Genomic DNA, 26,523 nt, shown 5'->3' on the forward strand with positions numbered 1-26,523 from the left:
CAAAAAATAAAAATCAATAAAATGAGTTCGCGCAAGAATGATTATTAAATATTCAGCAATTAACACACACATACACACAAACATATTTAATATTATTAATAAATAATGAAGACAAAAATAAGGTTAGCAAATTAATATAATTTAAAATAATTCAACTATTCGTGAGAATACATAGATTTTACTTTATTTCTTCTCTTCTTTTTGTCTGAACATGAGATCGTCGATCGTATCATTATCGTTACTGTTATCGTCGTCGTCGTTGTCGTCATTGTCATTCAATCATATTTATTCATCAGCATTCAGAAATGCATTCTCTTTTCTTATATTTTATATAATCTTATTCATACATAACATTAGAAACATTTAAATATTTATTTTTATTCCATTTTTCTCATAGTCTTACATTGCATGAAAAATAATGACGAACGATCATGTATTGCTAGGGAAATGGGCGTTCTTTCTCACTTGCCGGTCCGAGTAACTTCTCGGATTTTCATGTCGAACGACCAGAATAATCGACCTTTTCGAGTATTTAGCTGACAGTTTAGACAAAATTTATGTCTTGAAATAACAACGAGCAACCTGCAGTCTGCACAAAATTCTTCCTTTAGGCTCATTTCGTTTTAATGTATTCTATAATTTTTCAATTATTTGTGAAGTACAAAATGAGAACAAACTAATATCTGTGAGTCCGTTTCATATTTTCTACAAAGGACATATTTCAGTCATCAATGTTTCGGTTTTGTTATTCACATTCTTGCGCGTTTAATGTAGTTGCAAAAGTTGGAGATGCAAAGAAACGAGAAAGCAGGTTACCTGTCATTGTTCCAGTCTCTTGTTTTAAATGTTCGCCTAGAAAAGATTAAAAAAGATATCACGTATCTAAAAACTTCGTCATAAATGTCGGAGAATGGCCATGTGATTCTCCTCCTCGATTAATTTCAACGCAAACCAAGAAGGAAATTGACGGCGATATCCGAAATGCACTATCCTTGTGAAGACGAAGTGAATTGGATATATGAAATCTGTTTTTTCTTAAATTCTATTTTCTTTTCTTTTTCAATAGATCGTCGATAAGATTGCGCTTCGACAGAAATCTTGCGGACAACTGTAAGTTTGAGACTTATTTTCTAGGCGAAAAAGGGCACAGTTTCGTTCAAACCGAAAGTGATTCGCGCTTCTAAAAGTCGGGCGGAGTTTTACGTGTGCTAATAAATCGACATAACAAATGTTTTTGGTTTAAAAATAAAAAAAAAAACTAACAAGAGAACATAAGGAAATATTTACTGAATATGTAATAGTTAAAATCAAGGAATAATTTTGGAATTTTTATAATCAATTTGTTTATAATATCTCAGCATTCAATTAGCTTTCCCATTTTTGGTCATTGAAGCGTGATACAACACGTCTTTTGCTTAATCTCTTATAGTGTATGAACGAAACTTACAAATTTAACAATATATAATTGCTGATTGATGTGACATGATATTATAAATGATACAGAGAATTATAAAAAAATTGTACAATTGATGGTTCGCCAGCGCAAAAATACATCGACCTTTCACGGAACGCGATTCGCCTTCGATCGCGAATTTATTATATTCGTTTCGTCATACGTAAATCGCAGTCGATCGACTACTGCGCAGGACGCCTTTTTCTGCAAAGATCGAAACCAATATAATTTCGATAAAGTTCAAATTCATCATTAAAATATGAAAATGATCTCTAGCCCATTATTTACCAAATGAAAACGTTCGTATGGACAATTGGTACAAGGTAATATTAATCGAGGTAATTGTGAATAAATGAGACATTGAAGAGTGTTTATGAAAGATAAAATCGGTGATCGCAACATTTCAATGTCTTTACGACAATAATTGAATGAATTGTTCTGTTGCTCAACTTTCAACTTTATGATTACCATCGCCTTTAGTCGCTGGAAAAATGTTTCAGTCACTGACACCAGTAATTTATTAATTCTAGGTGTCACAAATGGATATCACAATCGCCCCGATTAATTTCCGATTTCACTTTCCCGTGTTTACAACGTTGAGAATTGAACTTATGAAAATTACGCGAATTCCGATCCCTGCTTTATTTATATATATATGTAGATATATATGTGTATATATATATTTATATATTCATATATAATATACTCTGAAAATTCGTTTAGCTAAACACACATCAAAATCTAAAAGAAAGGAAATTATCTTGCATGAAACGTTTAGCTACAGGCAAATTGCGTTGATGTTTCCGCGAAATCGCTACTACGTGAGTTGCCCGTCCCGTCTTTCTTCCATCGAAAGAAGAAGAACAAGAAGAAAAAGGAACGAGACGGACAAGCCCGATTGATCCGCGGAGGGTAGTTAATCGCTTACAGGTCTATTAATTAGTTCATTAATTTCTCAGCTTAGCTACTTCATGTCCTGGTGGGAATTGGAAAGAGTGTGGATCGGAGGGGGATAACGATGGAAGCAGAATCTGTGATACAAAACGGCGGCTCGACTCAATTCCAGTATGCAATCCAGTATAATGTAATGAGGGAGTTTCTCTGCTATGTCAAGCGAATAATTTCATCCAGATAACAACATAGGAACAAAGTATCAGTTAATAAATTCATATCTGATTTTTTTTATCTCTTGAAGTAGAAGAATATGAGATCTTCTTGAAAATTTAGTAAAGAGAGTAAATCATGTTACTCCAACCCAGCAAACACAGTTACGCAAGTATTATATTGTCGCAATAAATTGGAATGTAACAGGTAATATAATAAGAATATTACAAGTCATCTATATTATAATAGTTCTAAAACATAATTATTGTAATCAAATGTAACCAAAATATGTAATCACGATATAAATATCGAATAACATTCGTTACATTACGTGTTACTTTCATATTATGTAATTGATATAAACTGTTCGGTGGAAAGAGAAGATAAATTTCTGTTATATATTCCAGTTAACGATTCATTATAGTTATTTTGTGCAAGATACAATTTTTGATAATTTTCTTCCAAATCGCTCGGCATGACAGATGCACAGATGGAAAAACATTTCAGTTGCAAGAAAATATTCTACTTTGAACGCACAACTTTTTTCATATCGCATAAGAAGTATAGCTGGAGAAAACTGACATCGCGAGAGAACGTAATCATTGAGCAAAACCGATGTCCGTTAAATATCCAAGTAATTGATGATATTGCTATGAGCGTGAGATGTACAAGGAATGAGAAAAGGAAAACAATTCAATTGCGCGGACCAAATTGTGATTTTGCTCGTAAACGCGAAACGTAGATATAGGTTTGACCCCTTTTAAGTTTGCTCTTGCTGCATGTGCTAAATGTATTAGACGTGATGAGACTTCCGGCACCGAATAAAATTTAGTTACCGTTCCTTCGTTGATGATCAATTAGCCACGTTAATATGAGTCGCAAACGGTTTCTATCGATAAAGTCAATTAATCGGTCTTTAATTAATCTGATTTGGACAGTTTCAGTCGTCGGGTCATCGGGTCATCAAGTCGCACGTGTCTGATTCCAGGTAAAGAAAATAAATAATTTTTATCTTAAATAATTTAAATGTTTGTATTTATAAAAAATCTAGAAATTTTTCTACGAATTTGAGAAAATTAATTCCTACGAAAGAATAAATTAAATTATTATAGAAAATTAAATTATTATAATTAAAATTAGGAATATTAGGATGAAGAACAAGGAAATTATGAAGAAATCTCAAAATAACATATATTCCTCATCACACTATAATTTTGATATAACAGTGAGTATTGGAGAACAGTTATTTAATATTTTTAGTTTTTTACTTAATAATGTAATTTAGTAACGATATAAAATCGTTAATCATCATTTCTCGGTAATTTTTCACGTAACATTCATTAAAAAGTTACTTCCGATGTATGTTGTGTCGCATGGATTCACAATAGAATTTTTTATTTAAATCACTTAATTGTTTAATGTTTCTACTTCCAAGAAAAATATTATATAATGAAATATTTCGTAATACTATTAATTAATATATAATTATCATGTATATAGTGCATTTATCATGCATTAGTGAATTATGCCATAATTCACCAATTCTTCAGCGTAAATAAAGTCACGTAAAATAAATGCAGTATGGAACACGTTAATTACTTTACGATAAAAATTTATAATTAGGAAATAATATATTAGGTTTACCCGAGCATTACAATTACCCCGATCGATTCTATATGTTAAAATGCTTCACACTACATACGCTATTTCCGTTTTACCTTTTTCGGAACAATTGGACTTGTCGCGAGGAAAGAGGTCAAACCCTTGTCGCGTTATCTGAGCGCGGATGAAGCGAATCCCTCCACAGACACTCGATTATCTTTGGTACATTTCAGGAGGTAGATAATATAGAATTCTCTCTCTATCTCTCGTACTGCGGCCTCGGCCTGCAGAACACGCGCGAAAGCGCATACCGTCTCGGCTCCCTGGCGATTCCTGGTGATGGATGAACGACAAAGAATCGCTGCCTTTGAGATTAGCGCGAATGATGGCTCGCCAAGCCAGCTCTGAAAGTGAAGAAGATGATGAGAAAGCGAGAATGGCGAGTAGAGAAGTCGTCGTATATTAGGAGCGTTCTATACGTGCGATTGTCGGGGATCTAAATACATGTGTCGCTTACGTGCGCGACAATAACGTCAGATCGATTCGATCGAGAACGCGATTCGATTTAACATCCCGACAAGGTATCTAAATGATTACGCGACGCCGTAATGCGTTTGCATTCTGGTCCAAGGAATAGTCTCGGCGGGACCGTTCGCGCGGATCCTGCATTACTTTACGATCATTGTACAATCGTTTATGTAAATACTATCGTACAAGTTTGAAAAACAATCGATCAATAAATGATCGTACTGGGTGTAAGCCCAGCTCAACATTGAATAAACTTCTTAACTTCAGTACGAGATCAACGTGACCACGGGAATATACATATCTATAAATCTACACTTATCTACATGATATGAAGCTTCGAAAGTTCATTTGAACGTTTGAACGTCGCAAGATCTTGCCTTCTTGTTGGTATACACGACAGTTGAAAATATGTTCATTATAGTTTTGCGTTTGCTTTTTGTTCAGAGAAGAAGGCGAGATCCGAGTAACGTTCGAACGTGTCGCCGGCATCCCGGTGGCGCGTTTCTTTCTCGGCGAAGAGAACTGGCACCATTTCGTAACTGCAACTGGTAAAAACGTTTTAGCGAGCCACCATCCGGGTCTCCCTCGGTCGTAAGGAAGCGTCAACATGTGCACGCGTGATAAATTGATGACGAAGATATTCGTACTTCTCAAATCGCGAATTATTTTTTCCAAACACTTTTAAATCCATATTTGAAAAATGTTGTGTAACAGGAATCTTCATTTTTATCGGAAATATGGATTTAAGACAGTTTGGAGGTACAAATATGGATAATGACAAATGAAAAGAGAATACGATGAAATGTATATAACGATGTCGTAACAAAAATATGAAATTCAAAAGCACGATGCGGTGCAATGCGATGTGAGAATGGTCCGATCAGTGCGTTTCGCGTAAGTGAATAATCGCTAACATTGCAGTCACTGACGCAGAAATACCCCGAAATTTGATTTCGCAGTGATCTCGAAGGCGAGAACAAGTGCGCCTTCGACGATTCCGATTTCGGTAATGTTATCAACATGTGCAGTCAACGCACTCTACGACTTATTCAAATTGTTCGTCCTTTTGGAATCGAATCGCCCCTCGATTCATGCCAGAGGGAGATAAAGAATCCAAGTATCTTCCGTCGCAGGAAAAAAAAAGAAAAAAGAATTTCGAAGTTTCTAAGGCGTGGGTGCACTATGCAAATATTATTATTATTATTATTATTGGTGCTGATTCTCGTCGTTCTCCTCCTGCGATATGATACTTGATCTGTTGGAATGCACGTCGAGATCCATAGCGAAAGGTTTCGTCGAGTTGCCGAGGAGTGCCTGTGTGCTTTGTCCGTCGTCGATGCTCAGCGAGCACTCGAGCGAGCTGTCACTGAAAGTATAGAAACAGATTTCTACTCGTCACTAGCGCCTTCGAGGATCGCCCCGGCCGGGACACTGGTTGGTTTGCTCTTGCGATCGGCAACCCGGCCTGGTTTACCTGACGATGCTGGCACGGTCGACAGAACTGCCGCCGGTGGTCGGCACCGTGCAATTTTCGCCGTTGCACGGTCGCTCACCGTTGCTGCTGCACGAAGAAGTCCTGGTGCTAGCGCTAGTGGTAGCGACAGCGGTGGTAGCAACAGTTGCGGTTGCAGCAGTTGCTGCTTCCCGCATGGACGCCCGTCTCGACTCCTCGTGACACTCGCACTTACACTCCTCTGGTTGCACATAGCTGTAACTGGTTATCGCCTTCGCGATCTCGTCCTCCGGTCGCGGTATCGTCTGTATCCGCTTCGGTGCTTTCCGCTTCTCTGGTATCTCCTCGAAGTTGATCCAATTACTCGGCCGCGTCGCTGCTGCTGTTGCTGCTGCTGCCGCTACTGCTGGTGCTCTAGGTGGCAGTGGAGGTGGACTGGGGGACTTCCCTTGACCGGTAGCGCCCTTACGGCCGCCGTCTGGTGGCACCTTGCCCGCAAATTCCGTGAACGTGTTCGCCATTCCGGCGTATTGCCGACGTGGACTCTTTACCTTGAAGCTGTCCTCTCGCGGCAGAGATATCTTCATTCGTTCTACGCGGCGCTCGTCTAACGACGTCTGCATCACGAATTCGTCCAGCAAAGTCGGATTTATCGGTGTCGTCGAGCGTGGTCTCTCAATCGGAATTGTTCTAGTGAAAGAAATTTAATTAATTAATTAAAAACGATTAATAACTCTACTTTTACAAAAAGAATTTTGAGAAAATTAATTAAGATTTTACATTCTGAATAATATTAATTTATGTTTTACACTAATTTTTGTACATAAACATAGCGCACTTGGATCACTGAAACTAACAAGAGAAATAAATGGGATTTTTTGTTTGAACAGCAGTCGCTCTTAATGAGCAAACGCTCTATGCTCGATTTTAATTCTAGTCATTTGAGCTCAATATCTTTCTTACTTGATTTTTAAATCTATGTTCAATGATACTATAACAGTGAATTAATTCATTAATATGCAGCAGTATTTCTATTAAATTATCTAGTTCATATTTATATTTTTGTCTAGAATTACCTTACTTCCTGAAGTCGTTGTTTAACAGGTAGGATAGGTACAGCGACGCTCTTCTCTAACGGTAGAGTCGTCGGTACATACGGAAGATCCTCCTCAAAACTCTCCTCATAAAAGAGACCCTTCCGTTCATCCGGTAACTCCTCAGCCAGCTTCTCGACCTTATTGCGGACAAATTCAATCTCCGAATCCCTCTCGGATTCCGAACTGTTGTGATCCAGATCGGATATCACACTGGGTGTTTTCACCAGGCCTTCCTGTTGCGACTTGCCCATCTTCTCGTCGAGGAGATCGGGTTTCTTTGCTTCGTGCGCGACTCGCGGAGATTCTCTCGAGCTTACTTTTTTCTGCTGCGCCGCTGTACCATCATCTATCTTCTCCAATGATTCGGATTGACTTTCTTTGCCTTTCCTTTTCGGTTTCGGTATATCCGGCCTTTTGCCAACGGACTCCTTTGGCGACGCACGCAGACCGGTCGATTTAATGTCCGATTTAACTTCTGTTTTAAGCGGTGTCGATGACCTTGTCGGTAACGTTTCGATCATTTTATTAGCTTGCGCACTGATCTTCGAGTCTCTTGATGAACTCTTCGAAATTTGCGAATCCTTAGATGTACTCTGTGGGAGCTGACTGTCTCTAGACGAGCTTCTGGACGATGTCGTTGTTAACTCAACCTGCGCCTCGGTTCTGATCTTGGCAGCCGACAACGGTGCTGGATGATGTTCGATCGATACCTCCGTGATTATGCTACTCGCGCACGGCCCCTCAGATTCGTATTCATCCAACAACTTAGTCGGCGTTTCCAATGGTATTGAGACGCTCTCCGATGGCAAAGCCTCCTCGTAGTTCCTGTTGTCAGCGTGCAGGCTGATGAAAATAGAATCATCCTGACGACTCCTTTCTTTTTCCGTGTTGAATGTAAATTCCACGTGACCGATGCTTTCCAGAGACGGATGGTCTCCTCCCTTGCCGGGCGCATCGAGATCGCACGAAGCCGCAATCGCCTCATCGTAACTCTTTTTCCTTTCGCGTTTCTTGAAGAGGCTCAGCGTAGACGAGAACACACCTTTGTTCTTGGAATCCTTCTTCAAACTCGAGTCCTTATCAGCGGAAGCTCTCTCACGCGACTTCGAACGACTTCTCAGACTCTCCGTAGTGTCTCTCAGCTTGGACGTCAGGCTCCGTCGTGGCTTCGTACTGGGCGACGGCGATTCTGGACTCAATACGCTACCGTCGGTCCTAGCCTATTTAATCACAAATAGAATAATCAGTGAAGTATGACATACATATACATCTTGCAGTCCGGGAAAATCAAGGATTAAATTAATGTGAAAGATTTGCCATTTCTCTATCATATATGTTTTACTTTAAGTTCAGTAAGTTTAAGTTTAAAAGATGTTGACACTTAAAGAGAAATAAATATTTAGATAAAAAATATATCAAAGTAAATGGTGGATTTATGGTTAAGAAGAATTTCTTCAAAATTATATGTATTTTGTATCTTGTTTGCAAAACTTTACTCGACTACAGCGAGTTTTTGCTTCGCATTAAATTAATAAAATTAGTAAAATATGTTACCTTGAATAATGAAGCGAAACTGCTTTTTCTAGAAACGGACGATGGACTAGGCGTCCGCGAGCCTTCAAGATCACGTACTTTCTGATGCCTTGGTAATTTGGGACTTCCGGTCAGGTTATTTGTGTTCACAGTAGACGCCGTCTGTACAATTTCCTTGAAGTTCTGTGTTTTCTTCCTTTTATCATTGAAATCAAGCGTTGCTGGTTTTTGAACTTCTTGGATCTGAATCTTTGCCTGATGCTGTTGCTGCGACGTCGATCCATGTTCACTTGATTTTCTGATCATCGGTACCTGTAAAAAAAAGCGTACATACATAGTAGACCAAAAGTTCAGATACATCTTGATGATTTCTAAACGGATAGAGATAGAAGGATGAAATTTTGTGGGACTTTTATTTATGAGATTATAAAAGCTATCTTTTGACTAGACTCCACCTTGCATCCACATGGGGCAAAACCTGGATAGCTTACAAATCTTAAATAGCATAAAGGATCGAGAAGAGGCTCATTTGAAAGTGCTTTTAAAGACGAGAATAATATATATCTTTTCAAAAATACCTTTTCAATCCTCTATTTCTATCCGTTCAAAAGTTATCAGGGCCAGATTTTTAGCTCTGTAAAATATTTACTCATTAATCACGTTATGTACAAATATTAGTTTAATTTAAAAAAGGGTTATTTTAATGATGTTTAAGTCTTTTTCCGATTAGAATAAAAGAAATTTAAATGATTTAGGGAAAAATGCTGTTTTTTATACTTTACCGATTATAAGTTTATATTTAATCCTCATTAAATATTATATTGTATATAATATTGATACAATTTTAATAAACTCATGTCTAAAATCTAAACCTTAGAATTCCAAAAAATAACGTTTAATGATATTCTAATATCTAACTTGCAAATTGACTTGATAGTTCTCGATAGAATATTGGGCGATTCAGAAAGCAGAAGATAAGAATTTGACGGGCAGCCAGACCAACCCGTATGTTGGCTTTCTCCAGGAATCGTTTGGTGATCTCTACTTCTCGTTTAAAAATCTCCATGCGCTCCTCGCGGCCACGTCTTCTAGGCTTGTCCAGCGGATCCGGCTTCAAGTTACCGCCCACCATTGGCACCTTGATGCTCTCGGGTATCAGCGCCTTGGTAGTATCAGCCTCCCGTTTCAGAAGTATTTTCTCGAGATCGTCGGTTTCCGGTTTTGACGGTTCTATTAGATTGTCAACTAACGTTGGTTTGCTTCCGCAAAATGACGTCTCCAGCAAACACTTGTGCGGACTCGGTGATCTAAAAGAACGCATAGATCAAACATGAAGACATGATTTTCGTCATTGCTAAAGTTGTGCCATCTAAAGCTATCTTGCAGAACTTAAATTATGTAAACCATATGTACAAGCAATGGGAGGGCCCTTCATTCTCAAATAGCACGCCGTAAGACTTTTATTTAGCGAAGACCATCTTTATTAATATGAGAATTCGAAGAGTACATGATCGGGGAATGAGACTCCAACAGAGTAACAACTTGATAAGCAACAACTTTATTTCCCAATTAATCTATAACGCACTTGATCGGTGTAATAAAAGACATTCAATTCAAATGCAAAGCCACAGACAGAAAGATGATGGATCTTAGAGCGAGCAGCAGTCTTAGCTTGGACTTTCAGCGACTCGGTGACACGATTCGGACTCTTTATGGCGGAAAGCGAAATCTTGCTAGACAACACTCTGTTCTAACGTTCCACATTCCTCACCTGGAGGAAGTTGCCGATACAACCGAGAGTTTCCCGGAGACGCCGGAACCTTGACTACCAACTGATGACAATCTGGACGTCCTGCCGCTGATGTTGAGCAGGCATATTTCCGAGCAGTTGCTGTCTTTACGCTCGCGATCCAGTTGTCTGGCACTGTACTCCGATTGAGATCCATCCGCATCCTTCCGTTTCCGTCTCTTTGACTCTCGTCTGAGATCCTGTTCATGGACGGGATCCTGCAGGTCCAGTTCCTCCGTGGAAGACCTGAGATCTTGAGCGTCCTCCTTGTAACCCAAGGTCAGCTTACAACCGGCCGGAGGATCCGTACCTATAAATCCATAGAACTCCCGTCTTTAGATTCTTTCACTCTTTTCGCTTTACAGTGATATATCTTCTAAATCTTCCTTAAATCCTACGTGAGCTAAACCGAACGCAGAAAATTCCTTTTCTTGTCGCGCACTTCCGGCTTTTCTATATTTCTATATATGTATAAAACGGTCCTACCATCAAAACAAATCTGTCACGTTCTGACGTGTTCTGCACGAGCGTAATGTGCCGCTAAACTACTGAAACAGATCTTCGATATGTGCGATGCTTCAGTTATATTGGCACTCGATGCTATGGCATGGATGGTATGGATCTCCAGGGACAATTAAAGACTATCTCGACTAACCATCTAAAGCTAACTGCTACATTGCACGATATGCTATCTATAGGCACAAGTTACTCCTACTAAATGCACATTCTAACAGGTAATACTTAATAATATTCCAGTAGAAAGAAATCTATTTCACGCAAGACTCGATTTTATCATTCTCTTATGAATTCAATTTTATCAATTTGTTAGGAATAAATTAGTTTTTTACAAAGATATTAAATCATTGATGACTTTAATTACAAATGGTAGCATAAATAAAAGTGCTCACCTTTTATTATTAATTATCAATATTTATCTATTTAAATTTAATCATAACAGTAAGAACGATAAAATAAATAAGAAAATCGTATTGTATAAGGGTAACATAATAAAATGAAAGATTTTATAGAATTCTGGGTTTTAACGGGTTAATTTACGTAGCGTGTGTCGTGCAAGGGAACATTGAATAATCGAGGTGGGCGATCAGCACGGGTACCATTTAGACCTGTCTAGGTGAATCGATCAGAACCTTGACCTGAGAAATACTTTTCCAGAAGCTATTCGAAATATGCACAGTTGACTTGCACGCAAATCTCTCTTCTTACATTGGTAGGCTATTCCCAACTTATTTGTACAGGTGTGATCACAGATTTGATCATTCTATATTATTTCGTATTGTACCAACAAACATTACAATTGAGATCGGTAGAACTAAAACATTAAGCTAGAGCAAAGATAATATTAATACAACTCAGCTCGTTTAGTGTATTTTTAATTTTACTAATTAGCTAATTGTGTGTTTCATTAATTATGTGTCACTATTTATTCATCAAAATGCAATTATGTATTAAACTTTTATATAAAAGTGTTTCTTTCGTATTCAAATTGATAATTGTAATTGTCGATATGTGTGACACATAAAAATAATATTTATTAAAACAATAAAGTATAAAGTTGTGAAAGCTACTCCTAGATACTTAACAATTTCGTAACTCGATTACCTGTAAAAAATGTTCAGCCCACATATTTTATAACACAGTCCTGAAATAACTTGGCCTGGTTATGTATACAGGATGTCCAGTAAAATTCTAGTCAACGTTTGTATGGAGGCAGAGTGGGTTGAACTTTTCATAATAATTAATGAATTATTAACCCTTAAAGCCCGAAATGTTTACTCTGTTATCAGTAATTATCCGCAAAAGTCAGTAACTAAATTATGCGTTATACGTAATTGATTAAGCAAATTAAAGCGCATCTCGCGCGCCGAAGCAATAGCGGAGTGCTTTAGAGCAAGTACTCGTATCTCGTAGCAACGCGGGTAAACGCGCAAGAAGGATATCGGTATCTTTCTCTAATATTTTCTAATATATTGCGCGTTGTTACGAGACATGGCTGCTGCCGTGCCTAGAACACTCTCAATTAATAACTTTTATTATTGCAAAGATCGAAAAACGGACTTTTTGATTCAACCCACGCTACTTCCGTACGAGCGTTGGCTAGAACTTTACCGGATATTCTATGTTATTATATTAACTCATGTTGTTTTATTATCTACCTTATACATCTGTGCGTCAACTAGTTAATTATTTATTCCACACCTCGGAATTAATCCCAGATTACCCTATTTTTCGGATATTTTCTATTCAAAGCATTTACTCAGTTGTAGCTTCTTTAATCCTATTAACTTTAATTTCGTATCCATTCTCCCACGCCGTTTAAATTTTCTGCGCTGCTAATTATTATCATATAACATTATACGTCGTCACATACTGCTTAGGTATTACAGTAATGCAAAACATATTTAAAAGATATTAAAATTAGAATACCAAAGGTAGAAATAAATGAAACGAAGCATATTTTTTGAACGTTTTCGCAATACCATAATTCTTGATACTTGATCTAATCGCATCAAGAATTAAAAAACCCTCGATGCCAAATTTATTTATTAATTTTTTAAATTTATTAAATTTTTCACTTGGATTACGTAAACATTTCGAAAGCCTAATGCACAGTCGAGGCATGAGAAGGACGATCGCGCGGTAATCTGTAAAAACTGATCACCTGCGAGGAGCTCCCGATCGGGTGACGAGTCTCTGGAATTACTGTCCTCATGATGCGAGGAGCTGCTCGCTCTGCTGATGTCAATTCGCGGCGTGCTGGGCGTCTTGAGCGAACTGCCAGGCGTTGCCGGTGTAGTGACCTCGACGATGCCCGGCATTCGCCCCGCCGCCGCCGATTCCCCCTGCATTCAAATTCGTATCCTGGTTTGTCGCGGGTCGTAGCACAGTCACACGGGGTTGGTTGGTTGTTTGGCGGACTCAGGTCACGGGCCGGCTTCTCGCGATGACTCACGGGGACTCACGGGGCGATCGAGAAGGTCTCGATATCGTACATGTACATCGAGATCCAAATCGGACGGATCTCAGAGTGAGAGAGTAAGAGAGAAAGATAGTGAGAAAGTTAAGAGAAAGAGAAAAAGTGAAAATGAGCCAGTTGCGGGAAGGACGATTCAGAGGAGACTCAGGGTGGGACTCACGTTTTCCACTTCGTCGGACAGGTCTTCGAAGGATGCTATCGGCGCTGGTCCAAGCTTCCTGTGATGGGCGCTCGGCAATCCTGACGCCATCTTCAAGTGCTCAGACCACGATGATGCTAGAAAAATGTGAAAAATCGAAATCGAACATTTTCTTCCGAGTTTTGCTGTGACGTCTCTTTTCGTGGCTTTCGTGTGGAACTTTTAATAAAACCTTCAACGCAAGCACAATTCCGCTGCACGAGAGCACGTGGAAAAAAGCACGTGACGTGATATCAGCGGGTCGATTGTTATACTTGTTCTTGGTGTTGTTACATGGCGGTTCTCGAGTATTATATAATAACGCCACAGGTGTATTGCTGCCTTGTGCCGCGATTTCTCGCTTGATAAAGCTCGGGAAATTGCTTGTAACGGTGCTTATAGTAAACAATAAAGTCATTTGTATGCTGTATTATTTTCAGCTGCGAATTGAAATTTTCGATATTGCATTGTGTGCGAGTGTACATTTATGTTCCTTTATATTCTCATCCTAAAAAATAAACATTTATTGTTTTACATATTTTTTATTTATTATTTGCTATTAAAAATTATTTACATTAAAAACGCGATAAGATATTATTCCCTTATTCTAGATTGAGAAATTAAAAGGGAGAATTTATCTTTATGAAATCTGAGAATCGTGTTGATTGTACATTAACAAAAACAAAACTGCATCAAGACAAAAATAATAAAAATCGTGATGTTATCTGTTCAAAAAACTATCTAAGTGCGTGTTGCAAATTCGTTTTTGCAAGTATTAATCGCAATTATATAATGCTAAAACATTTAAAAGGGTGAAAGATTTTATCATATGATATATACAGGGTGAGGCACCTAAAACAGGCCACCTGAATATCTCGGCTGTTATTGGTGATAGAAAGAAATGTGTCAGACCAAACTTGCATGATTTCGAGGGACACATAATTTGTTCTAAATAATTTTTTATTAGGTGGACGCGTAGAGGTCATATGAAGGTCAACTTCGTTTTTTTAAATGGTATATGTTTTTTTACGTACCATCTAGTAGAGCGTTTGAAGATGCGCACATTGATCTACGGGTCAAAATCATTCAAGGTCACTGAAGGCTAAAATTTCTAACGGCTAGAACTTTTTCATTTCTGAATTTACGGTATTTTCAATAGCAGAGAACTCTAGGCAATATAAAAAATAATGATATCATCAACTCAGAACTCCTCTGAGAAGAAAAAATTTCTAAGGGCTAGAACTTTTTAATTTCTGAGTTTACAGCATTTTTAATAGCAGAGAACTCTAGGCAATATAAAGTAAATTATTTTCCCTTGCAGTTGGCCTTCAGTGACCTTGAATGATTTTGACCCGTAGGTCGATGTGCGCATCTTCAAACGCTCTACTAGATAGTACGTAAAAAAACATATCATACCATTTAAAAAAACGAAGTTGACCTTCATATGACCTCTACGCGTCCACCTAATAAAAAACTATTTAGAACAAATTATGTGTCCCTCGAAACCATGCCAGTTTGGTCTGACACATTTTTTTCTATCACCAATAACAGCCGAGATATTCAGGTGGCCTGTTTTAGGTGCCTCACCCTGTATATGATTGAACGAAAAATTTGTTCCGTTTTTAACAACAGACAGCTCTGGGTAGAAATAGATGTGTCTATATAACTTTACTCAAATGGCTTCCAGCGGATAGAATTTGACAGATCTTATGCTTTTTTACTTAAAAAAAGGCAAGAAATGTAATTCAAATTCAAAAAAAGATTTGTAAAAGAAACGCGGTAAACGAATGAACGTGTCTTTGACGACCTAGTAAAGATTTATGCAGTTTGGGTTGTCTTACTGCAGTCACTATGTTCCCCTTTCCTTCAGATTATCATTTATTCCGATCTCTTTAAAATTCTCTCAATGGAAAAAACTTCGATTCCTCGGAAATCTGTAAAAACTATCTCAAGCAGTTTGTCGCTCAGAAGATTGGCAACTTCTATATAAATGGAATCGTGGAACTACCTCAAAGATGGCAAAAGGTTATCGATAAATACAGTGCATACATTGATGAATAAAGTTGTGTCTGAATATAAAAAAAGTTATCTTTCAATTTTGCCTTAAAAACGAAACAAACTTTCCGTTCACTATATGTATTCATTGTGCCTTGCAATCGTTTTGAAACTCTATTCACAACTTACTCTGCGAAATTGTGCAAAAGGCAGAACATAAAGTAGGTAGCGAAAAGTCTAGAATGAGATTATAAATAAGTCAGAAATTTAAGCTGCAAACGATCTTTCTCACAAGGGAGGAAAAACGCAAGAAGAAAAGACTGCGTTTCTCAGTCAGGAATGCAATTATTCCCATCATCTTCTTGGCACGTGCATAAGCACCAGATGAGATAGCGTCAACAAGGAGATTAAATTGTAAACTAGCGATACAAGACTTACGTCGTAATAATAACTTTTTCCACATCGAGATCATCCGCCATGGAAGCTCAATACGATCACGTTAATTGTTGTAATAATATCTTCTTGCTCGTTTTGTCAATACTTACGAAAATCACATCGCGGATGCGCGAAAATGGAATTATTCGTGTAATACGCTTCATGTTATTGTGTATTCGAGATATTTCAAAGATGCTATCACCAAAAGAATAATAAGAATGCTTTGATCACACGGGCTGTGCCATTATCAAACACACTTCTTTTTGCCAATGACGCTCGAATCTGAGATTTAAACGAGAAAGAACTTTTTAAATCCCAATAGCGATTTATCTATCTCAAAGTTTACGCATTTTAACTGAAAAGGGCAGACTAGGATATCCAGGAATCTGAAACAAATTCTGCAGTTTTCCTTCGATCTTCCGCGCCGCTTACGAGACATCTTACTTTATAATTTACGATAGTCAGTTGAAAATATCTGTCCGCCAAACAAAAAGTATCAAATAGTCTCACGTGCAATAACGATAAATGTATGTAGTATAAAGTTTGATGGTTGTTACGTCCCGACGAGTCTCCTTTTTCTTCCGGATTCCTTTTTTTCATTTAACCGTCATATGCCGATGTCACTGCCTTCAGACAAACTTTCTCTTTTATGATCCATCCCAAAATTCCTTTCCTAACAACCTCTCAAAGGACCAAGGTTGCACGCTTAGTCATCTTCCCCGACATAGCGCCTAACTTACACTTACTTAGACTTACACACGAGATATATTTTTATAGCATTTTAATTACAAGTAAATATTAAGCAGGTCGCGCGTCCTGGAGGCGAAGCGTGACCATGTCTCTTGAATTGTTTTCTCATATATCGATATAGTCACTCTCCAAGGCTCGGTTTAAAACGATATGTCTATTGCATAATGTTAACGCACAGATTAATGATACCAATATTTGTATTCCCGTTGTTTAAAAACAAGATAAAATCATATATAAAATACCATAAGTATATATACGTATAAGAATAGTTAGAACTTTCGCGAAGATTCTGTAGGCCAAGAGCGGGGATTTGCGCGGGATCCCCCCTCTCTGTCTATGCCTGTTGCAGCCGTTTTCGAGATCTCCCATTGGCTAAAGGAAAATTCTGTTGCTCACGATTTTGGTATAAAAGGAACCAACCAAGGTTCCTGGCTCTCTTTTCTTCTCTTCTCTTCCTGGTTCTCCACCGGCTCTCTTCACTCATATCGCGGTTAGAAAGAAGTACAGCAACGAGATCTCCAAAACGGCGTCAACGCGATCACAACTCGAGGTTCATATTTACTTCTCCCTCGCTCTAAATTCATTCAACATTGTCGATTAATCAACTCGAATAAATCCAATATCTTAGTAATTAACTATCCAATTAGTAATTGAATCTCCGACTCTCACATTCCTTTTCCGACCACTTAAATTATCCTTAAATCGCAAAACGCGCACGACTTGAGTCCCTGGGGTAAATTGCTTAAATGCATTGACTCCAAAAACTAAAATATTAACGTTACATCCCGTAACATGGTGAAGAAGAATCACATAAACCAACTAGAAACAAAATGTAGAATCGAATCGACACATTTTATATAACATATTCATTAATCGAAATCGCACAATAATTTTGACCTACGTGTTCAGGCTACTTTCACGATCGGCGAAATTTCATCAGCGAAAAACTGTAATTTGGCGAACAGACTCTGCACACTATAAGATAATCCCTTTGAATCGATAATAGCCAATCAGTCGACCGAAGAACTCGATAAACACGGTCTACCGTTGAAGAGATCGATCACGGCGAATCTCCTCCCGGATCCTCGTCAATGTTTGCATGTGCACGTCGCAAGCTAGCTGTCCCCAAACCAAACCGAGCACGAAAATCTACTCGACTAGGTGGACGACGCGATCCGCACTACCGTATTAATATGCGTAAGTGGCAGCAATTATCACTGCCTGGTCCTTCGTTCGACCGAACTAGTCTGGACGCCTTCATGATTCAGGTAGAACGCGCTAATATAACGTCCATTAAATCAGAATTAGATATACAAAGGAAATCGCGTTAAACATTAACGTCAAGGCTGAAGAAATATAACTTTATCAAGAAACGTACGACGTTTATTATTATTTAATTTTTCCAACTGGCCCTACAATGCCTTCGCAGTTCCGAGATTGGAGAGAAAAAAATACGATAGAAAAAAACGTGGTATAAAAATAGGATATTTCGCGATAAAAAACACGATAGACCCGCGCATCAGTAGTCATTAGGATTAAATCACTCCACGAATATGCAACACACATTCTTTTTCAATGAATATTTTCACTTCTTTTTCTCCTCCCACAGTTCTTTTTACAAAAGTAATTAGAAATATATTTATTATCTAGTTTGATAAAGCTGACTTGGAAAATAATTCTCTTCACTGTGTATAACGACAAAGCTTCTGTGTTAATAGAATTGCGAACAAAACTGATCAAATTGTAATCCTGCGGGGGATTGTGGCATCAGATTTGTCGAGTTGAAACTGGCTTTAAATTTATCGCAGAATCCGTGATATTTGTATCCAGCGGATCCGGAACATCATGTATGTATGCATGTATTCGCGGATTGAATAGTGCTGACAACACGACCAACGTGTAGCTGTTGTTACCTGATGCATCTGGTAACGGTTGCACGTTGTGCAGCCGCTAACAAGGCTCGTCTATTTATAGTGTATCGCCTTCGAAGCGCGAATGTGAGTTTACGCATCGAGATTTTCCTGGAAACTCTTACGAGAAAGACCCATTTGATGCATCTTCGCATCAAACGTATCAGGAAGTTGCGGAGCACACATCTTTCAGTGTTAAAAAATCATTTTCGGATATGCGGGACATTATAAAAGCATACATGAAGCGTTTTATCGAGTTTACAATCCTTATTTTACAAAAACAAGTAAAACATCGATGAAATTTATTAAAAGTGCTAAAAATAATCATTCTGACCGGTCACAAAGCGTTTTGCTGCCTGATTGATTATTTATAATTAACTCTGTGTTATTTGGATGAATAAAATTTGCCCATCGCGTGTAACGTCAATAAAATAAAAATATCACGAAAATATAACGAGATCGACTTATCGCTCGACGAATTTGGCACGCGGAATCGTTCAATGATAAAAGCATCGTATCTGATTTCAGCGAATTCATTTTCCAATTTTATAAGCAAGTTAAGATGATTGAATAAACTGCAATCATTACAAAACTCGTTTCTTTATACGAAAAATGAAACAGAACACGATTATACTAACTCCAATGTAAGAAAGACAAAATATCCTCCATTTATGTTCGTTATATGTACACGTGTACACACATACAATTACTTGTATCATAATGATGACTGATTATACGAGGCGATTCGACATTTCACAGGGTTTATCGATGTTTTCGTTAATGGAGGAAAATAAATATATAACGCTATAACAAATCGTTCTGCGATCTTGCGTAGGAATCGCTTTTTCTAGTAATGTAGTCTGTACACGCGTAAAATATTAACGCATTAAAGAATTCTATTTTCTGTGCTTTTATAGCGTACACGTGTGTGTGACTTTTGTTTAAACATCTTCATTGAACTCTTTAGAAGCGAAATAACATACTTTCTTGTTACTATTTCGGCGTGTCGTCGCATAAAAAGTTAAAACGAACTAAAGAAGAATCATTGCAGCACTGAATCGAGCGTGCATTAGTCTCGTGGGATTCATTTTCGCTTTACGTCTGCCTGCATGAATAATTCCGTCATGTGAATAATTTGAAAGCTCCCATTCGTAAGGCTCGACCAAGAACTCGGCTGTCGAAGATGGTGAGCCTTCCGTATCGAAACGGCATTTCAAAATTGACCCGATTATCAGGGATATCGAAGGGGGTTTCGATATGCCCTAAACACGCGCAATCATTCTCATGTGATCGTTTACAGTAAATAGAGCGAAAGAATGGCAAGGAGAGAGACGCGGCGAGTCGCTTCTCCGAATAATGGCAATTCGAAAAAGCGGCTCGTTTCGGATTCACGACGGGCATCTCTCGCGCGAATCGCAGATCGTTCGTTCGTTCGTTATCACTCACTCGAGATCCATCCCCCGTCCCTCGAGGAAGCTCATCGAGGTACGGACAGGTGCCGAGATCTCGACGCCACTACTGTTAACCACCACGTTAACCACCACGTTAACTACCACCAGCACCAGCACTTCCCACTCTCCCCGTTCTCGCACTTCCTTTGTCGACGACCCCTCGCTGCACTCATCGACGTGCACCACGCGCCGTCGAGGTCGAGGCATCGACATCGCCACCGCCGCGTTCTCTCTCCTCACCCTCGCGACGCTCCTCCGAAGGCACGAGCCTTCCTCGTTCTCCGGAGCGGCGAGCGAGGTCGAAGCGGCGCGAAAAAGCGGGACACCCCCCACCGCTCGCGTCAACCACCCACCCACCCCCGCGACTTGCCGCTGCTCGCGCGCGCGGCAGCCACCCCCGACGCCCTACTTTCTCTCCCTGCGAGCGACAGCGCGCTCGTGCGTCTTTTCGCGCGACGTAACGCACCCCGACTCGACCGGAAACGACACGGTACTTACCCCAGTCTCATGTCCTCCATTGCCGCAGCTATCGGACAGCCGATCGATCCCCTTTTCCGACTACTCCATTTCTGCATGCTCCCCTTCGTGCGTGAGGCCCGCTTCTCTTTGTTCTCTCTCTCTCTTTTGCACCCTCTTACGTTTTCGCACACACACGCACACACTCACTCTCTCCCTCTCTCTCTCTCCCTCTCGGGGCCTGAGCCTGACAGTTCTTCTCTAGCGTGGCATTCTGCGCGGCGCCTTGACGGCTTACATCTTGACCTCGCGGTCCGCACCAGCTGTGGTCCGCAGGAGGCACGCTCTCGCCCCTCTGCATCGGCTGATGCGGCACACACCAACGACGACCACGTTCTACTCATGCTCGCGTGACACGTCGCGCACGCTCGTCGCGCGGTTGTCTCAGGGGTGTGCTTAGCGTTTATTTTTTAACGACTTGTTCCTCGATTGATTCAGCACCGATTCTTTATTTAGCAATGTCCAAGATATCCACGGTATGATCTATATAGGGTTTTGTGTTCTTGAAGTCTCTTAATCTTTCCATACAGTCCGATAAATCTGGAAGAATTGGACTGCATGTAGGTATTATTAGCGTTCAAGAATAGAGAAGAGAGAGCGTTTAATGTCAACTAACGACAATCGGATACGTAATTCGGGAAACTGCGCGGTTCACGCCAAACGATTTTTTATTAACTTTCTTACGTCCGTCGACCTAATTTGCTGCATAAATTTGAGAAAGTAAAAAATAAAATAGGTATACAAAGTTTATTATTTACTTTTCAATAACAGATTCCTTGTGTAATTCCTATAATTCGACAAATGTTTTAGTACAAATGTCAATGAATTTTATGATTTATTTATTTACCTAAAGTTTTAATATTTGATATCTTTATATGACTAAACTTAAATTAAAACAATTTTATTATAATAAAATTCTATTAAAATAAAATGTTTTATAAATTCATTATTTCTTTTAATAATGCATAGAAAATAAATCTTTATTGCCTACAAATTATAAATTTTTTATTGAAATATTGTTAAAAATACTTTGTTAAAATAATAAAATGAAGAAAGACGCAGCCCTACCAATCAACCTACCTTGCATGATGACGATTCTTACTATAGAATCACTAATCTATGATGCTAACGACATCTATTTCTGAAATTCATAGAATTTTTTAGAAATGTATTTAACAGTTGGTAAAATCATTTTATTTTATTAGGCGTGCAAATTAATTAGGTACTATTATAATCTGTTATCTGCCTAGAAGATTTGTATCTACATAATTTCATATTTCATGGACGTAAGAGATTTTGAAATTAGATTGCATCAATCACACCAATGTTCATCATCAGGCTTTCCTCTGATTAGGATTATTATTTACAAGAGAGATACCAAACGATATTCATAAATTGTAAAATTATTAATGTATTGCATACCATACATAAATGTTTAGATAAATTAATTGATAAAAAAAATGGTTGATAATGTCGACTTTCAAGTGTTACTTCCCAGACTACTCGTGAAATTTCACTCACTTTTTATAAAAAGTTTATCTACATTGCTCGTCTTCAATCCCCTTGGAGGTTAACTTTTTTTTGTTACTGCTTATCGATTGGCCGAAAGTGTATCAATGGCCGTATAACCCGCATGCACGCGGTATACGTAAACGACAGTCAGACTGAACCTGTCCGATCAAGCCAATTAACTATCAGTGATTGCGCGCCAAATCGTGTTCGTGTAACCTACACCAATCGTGTGGGAAACACGGTCGATCGCATGTAGATGTTCGTTGCGTGTCACTTCGCTGCGCTCGGTCGCTCGCCGCTGGACGTGGGTAATCGGCGACAACCCGCGTTAGCCACGTAGCCCGTAGCACGAGAATCACGAAACTGCGATAATGTACGTGTATCCGTTGTGATACGGGCGGTTTTCCCTCGACAAACATTTTCGATGAAGATGCAGTGGCCCTCGCTGAGCGTTATCCTCTCCAAGGTGTTCCTGGTGTACATCGTGTATTCGATATACACGTTGTCACAGTTGTTCGTGTCACCGGTCTGCGAGGATGGCAAACCGTGTCTCAGGTCGTATCTGAGCGAGCGGCCGCGACTGGACTTGTACATTTACAGCTCCGTCAGGAGAAATCCCGCCAGCAGAGATGTCGATCTCGTATACTCGGCCCAGAACTTTGATTACAGCCGACCGCAACCCATGTGAGCATCGTGCACGTCACGAGTAGATAACTAGTTTCTCGTTTGTGGAGTAATCTCGTGAATATCGTCTGATTTTTATCGAAGATCGATTGATTTCTTTCGCTTTTTTTTATCAGGATGAATTTCAGGAAACGAATTTGAATAATTATGAATAAAGTTGATATTATTTATAATGTGGTCCGAAAAGTTTTATTCTTATGAGGTTTAATGTTTTGTCTCTTTGCAGTCCGACAATGTTAAATATTCCACGCAGGACTCAACAGAATGGGACACTGTTTTTACATGTACTGATAACTCCCATGTCCACGAAGCAAGACAAGTCATTCGTCGGCTTGCTGAATGTAATATACAATATAGAATATTACAAAATATTTCTGATTATTTCCAGAATTTTGTAATTTTCTTGTCTGCTTTGGATTTAATGTGGTTGCAGGACATGTTCACTTCATATGCTACTATTAAAATGTCACAATACATAGTACCTGAAGCGGAGACATTTAAGTTATTGGGCGAAAAAGATTTCACTGTGAAGAAGCCCAAGGAGAACGTTGTACATCCAGTGTCGCACATTAAAAGTCGTGTGACTTTTACAATAATGACAGATAATGTTATGCTTCCTGCATACAGCATGCCTGCCGAACTCATGGATCACATAAAGTATACAAAAATCTTCGTAAAACCGTACAATATAAGTATCGTTGCAGATATATTCTATTTATGGTTCTATTTACAGAATAATCGGCAAGCAAACATTCCTACCAATCGTTGCCTGTGATTTTTTGCAAACCCGGCATCGGGATCTCCAACGGATCACCATGCAGAATAATACAATGAATGTCACGGTGGAATACTCGCCCGTGACTTTAGGGAAACTACGACTGGTACTGCACGTACAAGCAGCCATGGAGAATCTGAAGAATCTTGGTTTCTCCGATAAGGATATCGATGAGGTAAAAGGCATCTTTGCAGACACCAATATCTATTTATTGGGCGGTACGTTCTTCATCGCTGCAATACACGTGAGTGAATAATAATAAACGTTATTTACATTGTGTCGAATTTTAAGAAATACAACATTGATTTTCCACTCCGCAGTTGTTGTTCGATTTTCTTGCTATTAAAAACGACGTCAGCTTCTGGCGAAAAAAGAGCAATCTCATAGGCCTTAGCAAGTGGACGGTGATGTGGCGTGCGTTCAGTCAGACTGTGATCTTTCTTTATCTCTGTGACGAAGGCTCTTCTTTACTTGTTCTTATTCCGACCGGTGTTAGCACCGTTATTGAGGTATGTGTACATTCATATCAATATCGATCCTTGAGATCTCATGATCATCAATTATGCATGATTGAATTTTCCATGATTGATTTATTCAGTTTTAAATTTCTCCAAAACTCCTTTAATTCCAACCGTTAATTCCTAAACTAAATTTAGTTAAAATGTACTTATTATCGGTAATTGCATATGATACAACACAATAGTAATATAGCACAGTAACATAAAAAAAAGAGAAAAAAGTAATAGGAGTATAAATTGTTAAATTATTATGATAAAATAGTGTCAAATCTTCGATGCTAAAGGCATGCTAAATATTAAAAAAAGGACGTATATGTTTGTGTGTCATGTTTCTTATTTTGGTCTACATAACATATTTTAAGCTCATCAGAGGGAGACCATGGGCTTCCTAGTTAGTTGTGTACGTAATGTTCTAAATATGTTTGCTCTTTTCGACAGTTGTGGAAACTGAAGAAGATATCTAGAATCGAGCTGACTAATGTCAACGGCTTCTTACCAAGAATACGGTTTAAGACTGATAATATCAATGCGGCGGAAATAAAAACTAGAGAATTCGATGCCGAGAGCATGCGTTATCTGAGTTACCTATTGTATCCGCTGGTAATCGCTGGGGCGATCTATTCACTTCTTTATCAGCCACATAAGAGGTAAATGACCGAAGGCTTCCGAAATGACATTCTGAAATATGTATAACGTTAGATAAACATGCAAGACATTACGAGTCGTTTTGAATTGCAGTTGGTACTCTTGGAGCATAAATTCCTTGGTGAACGGTGTTTATGCATTCGGATTTCTCTTTATGCTGCCACAGCTGTTCGTCAATTATAAACTGAAGTCTGTAGCGCACATGCCGTGGCGAGCATTTATGTACAAAGCTTTCAACACGTTCATCGACGATGTGTTCGCTTTCATTATAACGATGCCGACGGCTCATAGAATAGCGTGTTTTAGGGATGACGCTGTCTTTCTTATTTATTTGTATCAAAGATGGTAAGTCGTGTGTTATTAACTTTATATGTATTTAATATAAACATTATATATATGTATAGTTGTGTTGAACATATGTACATTATACAATTGTACATTATGTATTAAAATTGGGAATATATCAATGTAAATTAAAAAATTAGACACATAATGTATACATATGTATATATAAAGTCTGTATGAGGATCGTAATGAACGCTTTTGATATCAACAGGTATACGTGTTATTACTGTACATGTTTTTCAACTGAAATTCAGTTTTTTAATTTATTTTGAGAATGGTTGATCCAATATTTTAAGAATTCACGTTTGATTGTTCAAACGTCTCTGTTTAATTTTGATATCAATTTATTATTATGTTTACATCAAAAACTAAATATTATATATTTAGTTTTCTCTACAATGTATCTTTTGACCGAGTTAAATCGGACAAAACTTAGATACCGTTCGAGGTTTTCTCCTTTGTTGACCTGACCATTGAAATTCTTGGAAGGATCTAAACCATTCCTTAGTCGGAAGCGCTATACAATGCTGTACCTGCACTTGTACGTTTAGTAACGTTTAGAACGCCAAATGGTACAGAACGATCCTCATTCGGTCTTTATATCTTTACAGCAGTAGTAGCTAATGTTTTTGGTCTATATAGAACACAATATAAAACACAAAAAACATTTCAATAATTCTCGCACAGGTTGTACCCAGTGGATAAATCGCGCACGGATACGGATACGATTACCGAAGAGGCTGTCGGCCTTGGCAGCGCTAGCAAGAAGGCAAATTAACAATTCTCATTCTACATTCTATATTTGTCTTTCGTCATGGCCTAAGACTTCCATCGTCACGTTGATGCGCGTTATGTGTTGACAGATTGTATTTATATCATTAAGATTAGAGTGGAAGATATTTAATACTAATATAAAATTGTTATAAAAACACACACACATATATATTTTATAGCTTTCCTTATCAATACCCGGAAATATTAGTTTCTCAGTTTTCTTACAATCGGTCAGATCGTGTAGGCGGCTCATAATCGGATAAGTCAAAATCACTGTGTTATCTTGTACTTGACTATGACACGTTCAACAACGAACATAACAAAGGATCTGTAGAAGGAAATTATATAACAGGTAATATCAGACGCGGTAGGAAAAATCGTGTCAGATAACGGTACGGTTGTTCGGGCAGTCATTTAGTAATCGTTCTATACGAAATTATATTTGGTATGTGGAGAATGGAAAGAAATCTGTAGTAAAACA

General features: G+C 38.5%; 2 protein-coding genes across 7 annotated transcripts; one reads left to right on the forward strand and one right to left on the reverse strand.

Annotated features, from left to right (window-relative positions):
* Positions 1–161: 161 nt before the first annotated feature.
* Positions 162–22,442, reverse strand: LOC105276721 (nucleolar and coiled-body phosphoprotein 1). 6 transcript variants are annotated; one of them, XM_026970718.1, is made up of 11 exons: positions 22,311–22,442; positions 21,870–21,930; positions 20,772–21,329; positions 13,715–13,830; positions 13,240–13,420; positions 10,542–10,869; positions 9,774–10,077; positions 8,792–9,082; positions 7,217–8,457; positions 6,162–6,830; positions 163–6,053 (listed from the first exon to the last, which is right to left on the reverse strand). In XM_026970718.1, exons 4-11 carry the CDS (start codon positions 13,802–13,804, stop codon positions 5,894–5,896), a joined length of 3,264 nt encoding a protein of 1,087 aa, XP_026826519.1. In that variant the 5' UTR covers positions 13,805–13,830; positions 20,772–21,329; positions 21,870–21,930; positions 22,311–22,442; the 3' UTR covers positions 163–5,893. The 6 variants fall into 6 exon arrangements, with proteins under 6 accessions (XP_026826520.1, XP_026826518.1, XP_026826521.1 ...); XM_026970719.1 differs by lacking the exons at positions 20,772–21,329; positions 21,870–21,930; positions 22,311–22,442 and adding an exon at positions 20,269–20,578 and having other exon boundaries at positions 162–6,053; positions 9,816–10,077; XM_026970717.1 differs by lacking the exons at positions 20,772–21,329; positions 21,870–21,930; positions 22,311–22,442 and adding an exon at positions 20,269–20,578 and having other exon boundaries at positions 162–6,053.
* Positions 22,443–22,687: 245 nt separating this feature from the next.
* On the forward strand, positions 22,688–26,201 carry LOC105276726 (cleft lip and palate transmembrane protein 1-like protein). The gene is made up of 8 exons (XM_011334588.3): positions 22,688–22,985; positions 23,212–23,326; positions 23,419–23,642; positions 23,719–24,004; positions 24,081–24,269; positions 24,717–24,925; positions 25,017–25,268; positions 25,956–26,201. Exons 1-8 carry the CDS (start codon positions 22,726–22,728, stop codon positions 26,044–26,046), a joined length of 1,626 nt encoding a protein of 541 aa, XP_011332890.1. The 5' UTR covers positions 22,688–22,725; the 3' UTR covers positions 26,047–26,201.
* Positions 26,202–26,523: the final 322 nt, after the last annotated feature.

The sequence above is a fragment of the Ooceraea biroi genome, chromosome 6, assembly GCF_003672135.1.
Source record: "Ooceraea biroi isolate clonal line C1 chromosome 6, Obir_v5.4, whole genome shotgun sequence".
Classification (NCBI taxonomy): Eukaryota; Metazoa; Arthropoda; class Insecta; order Hymenoptera; family Formicidae; genus Ooceraea; species Ooceraea biroi.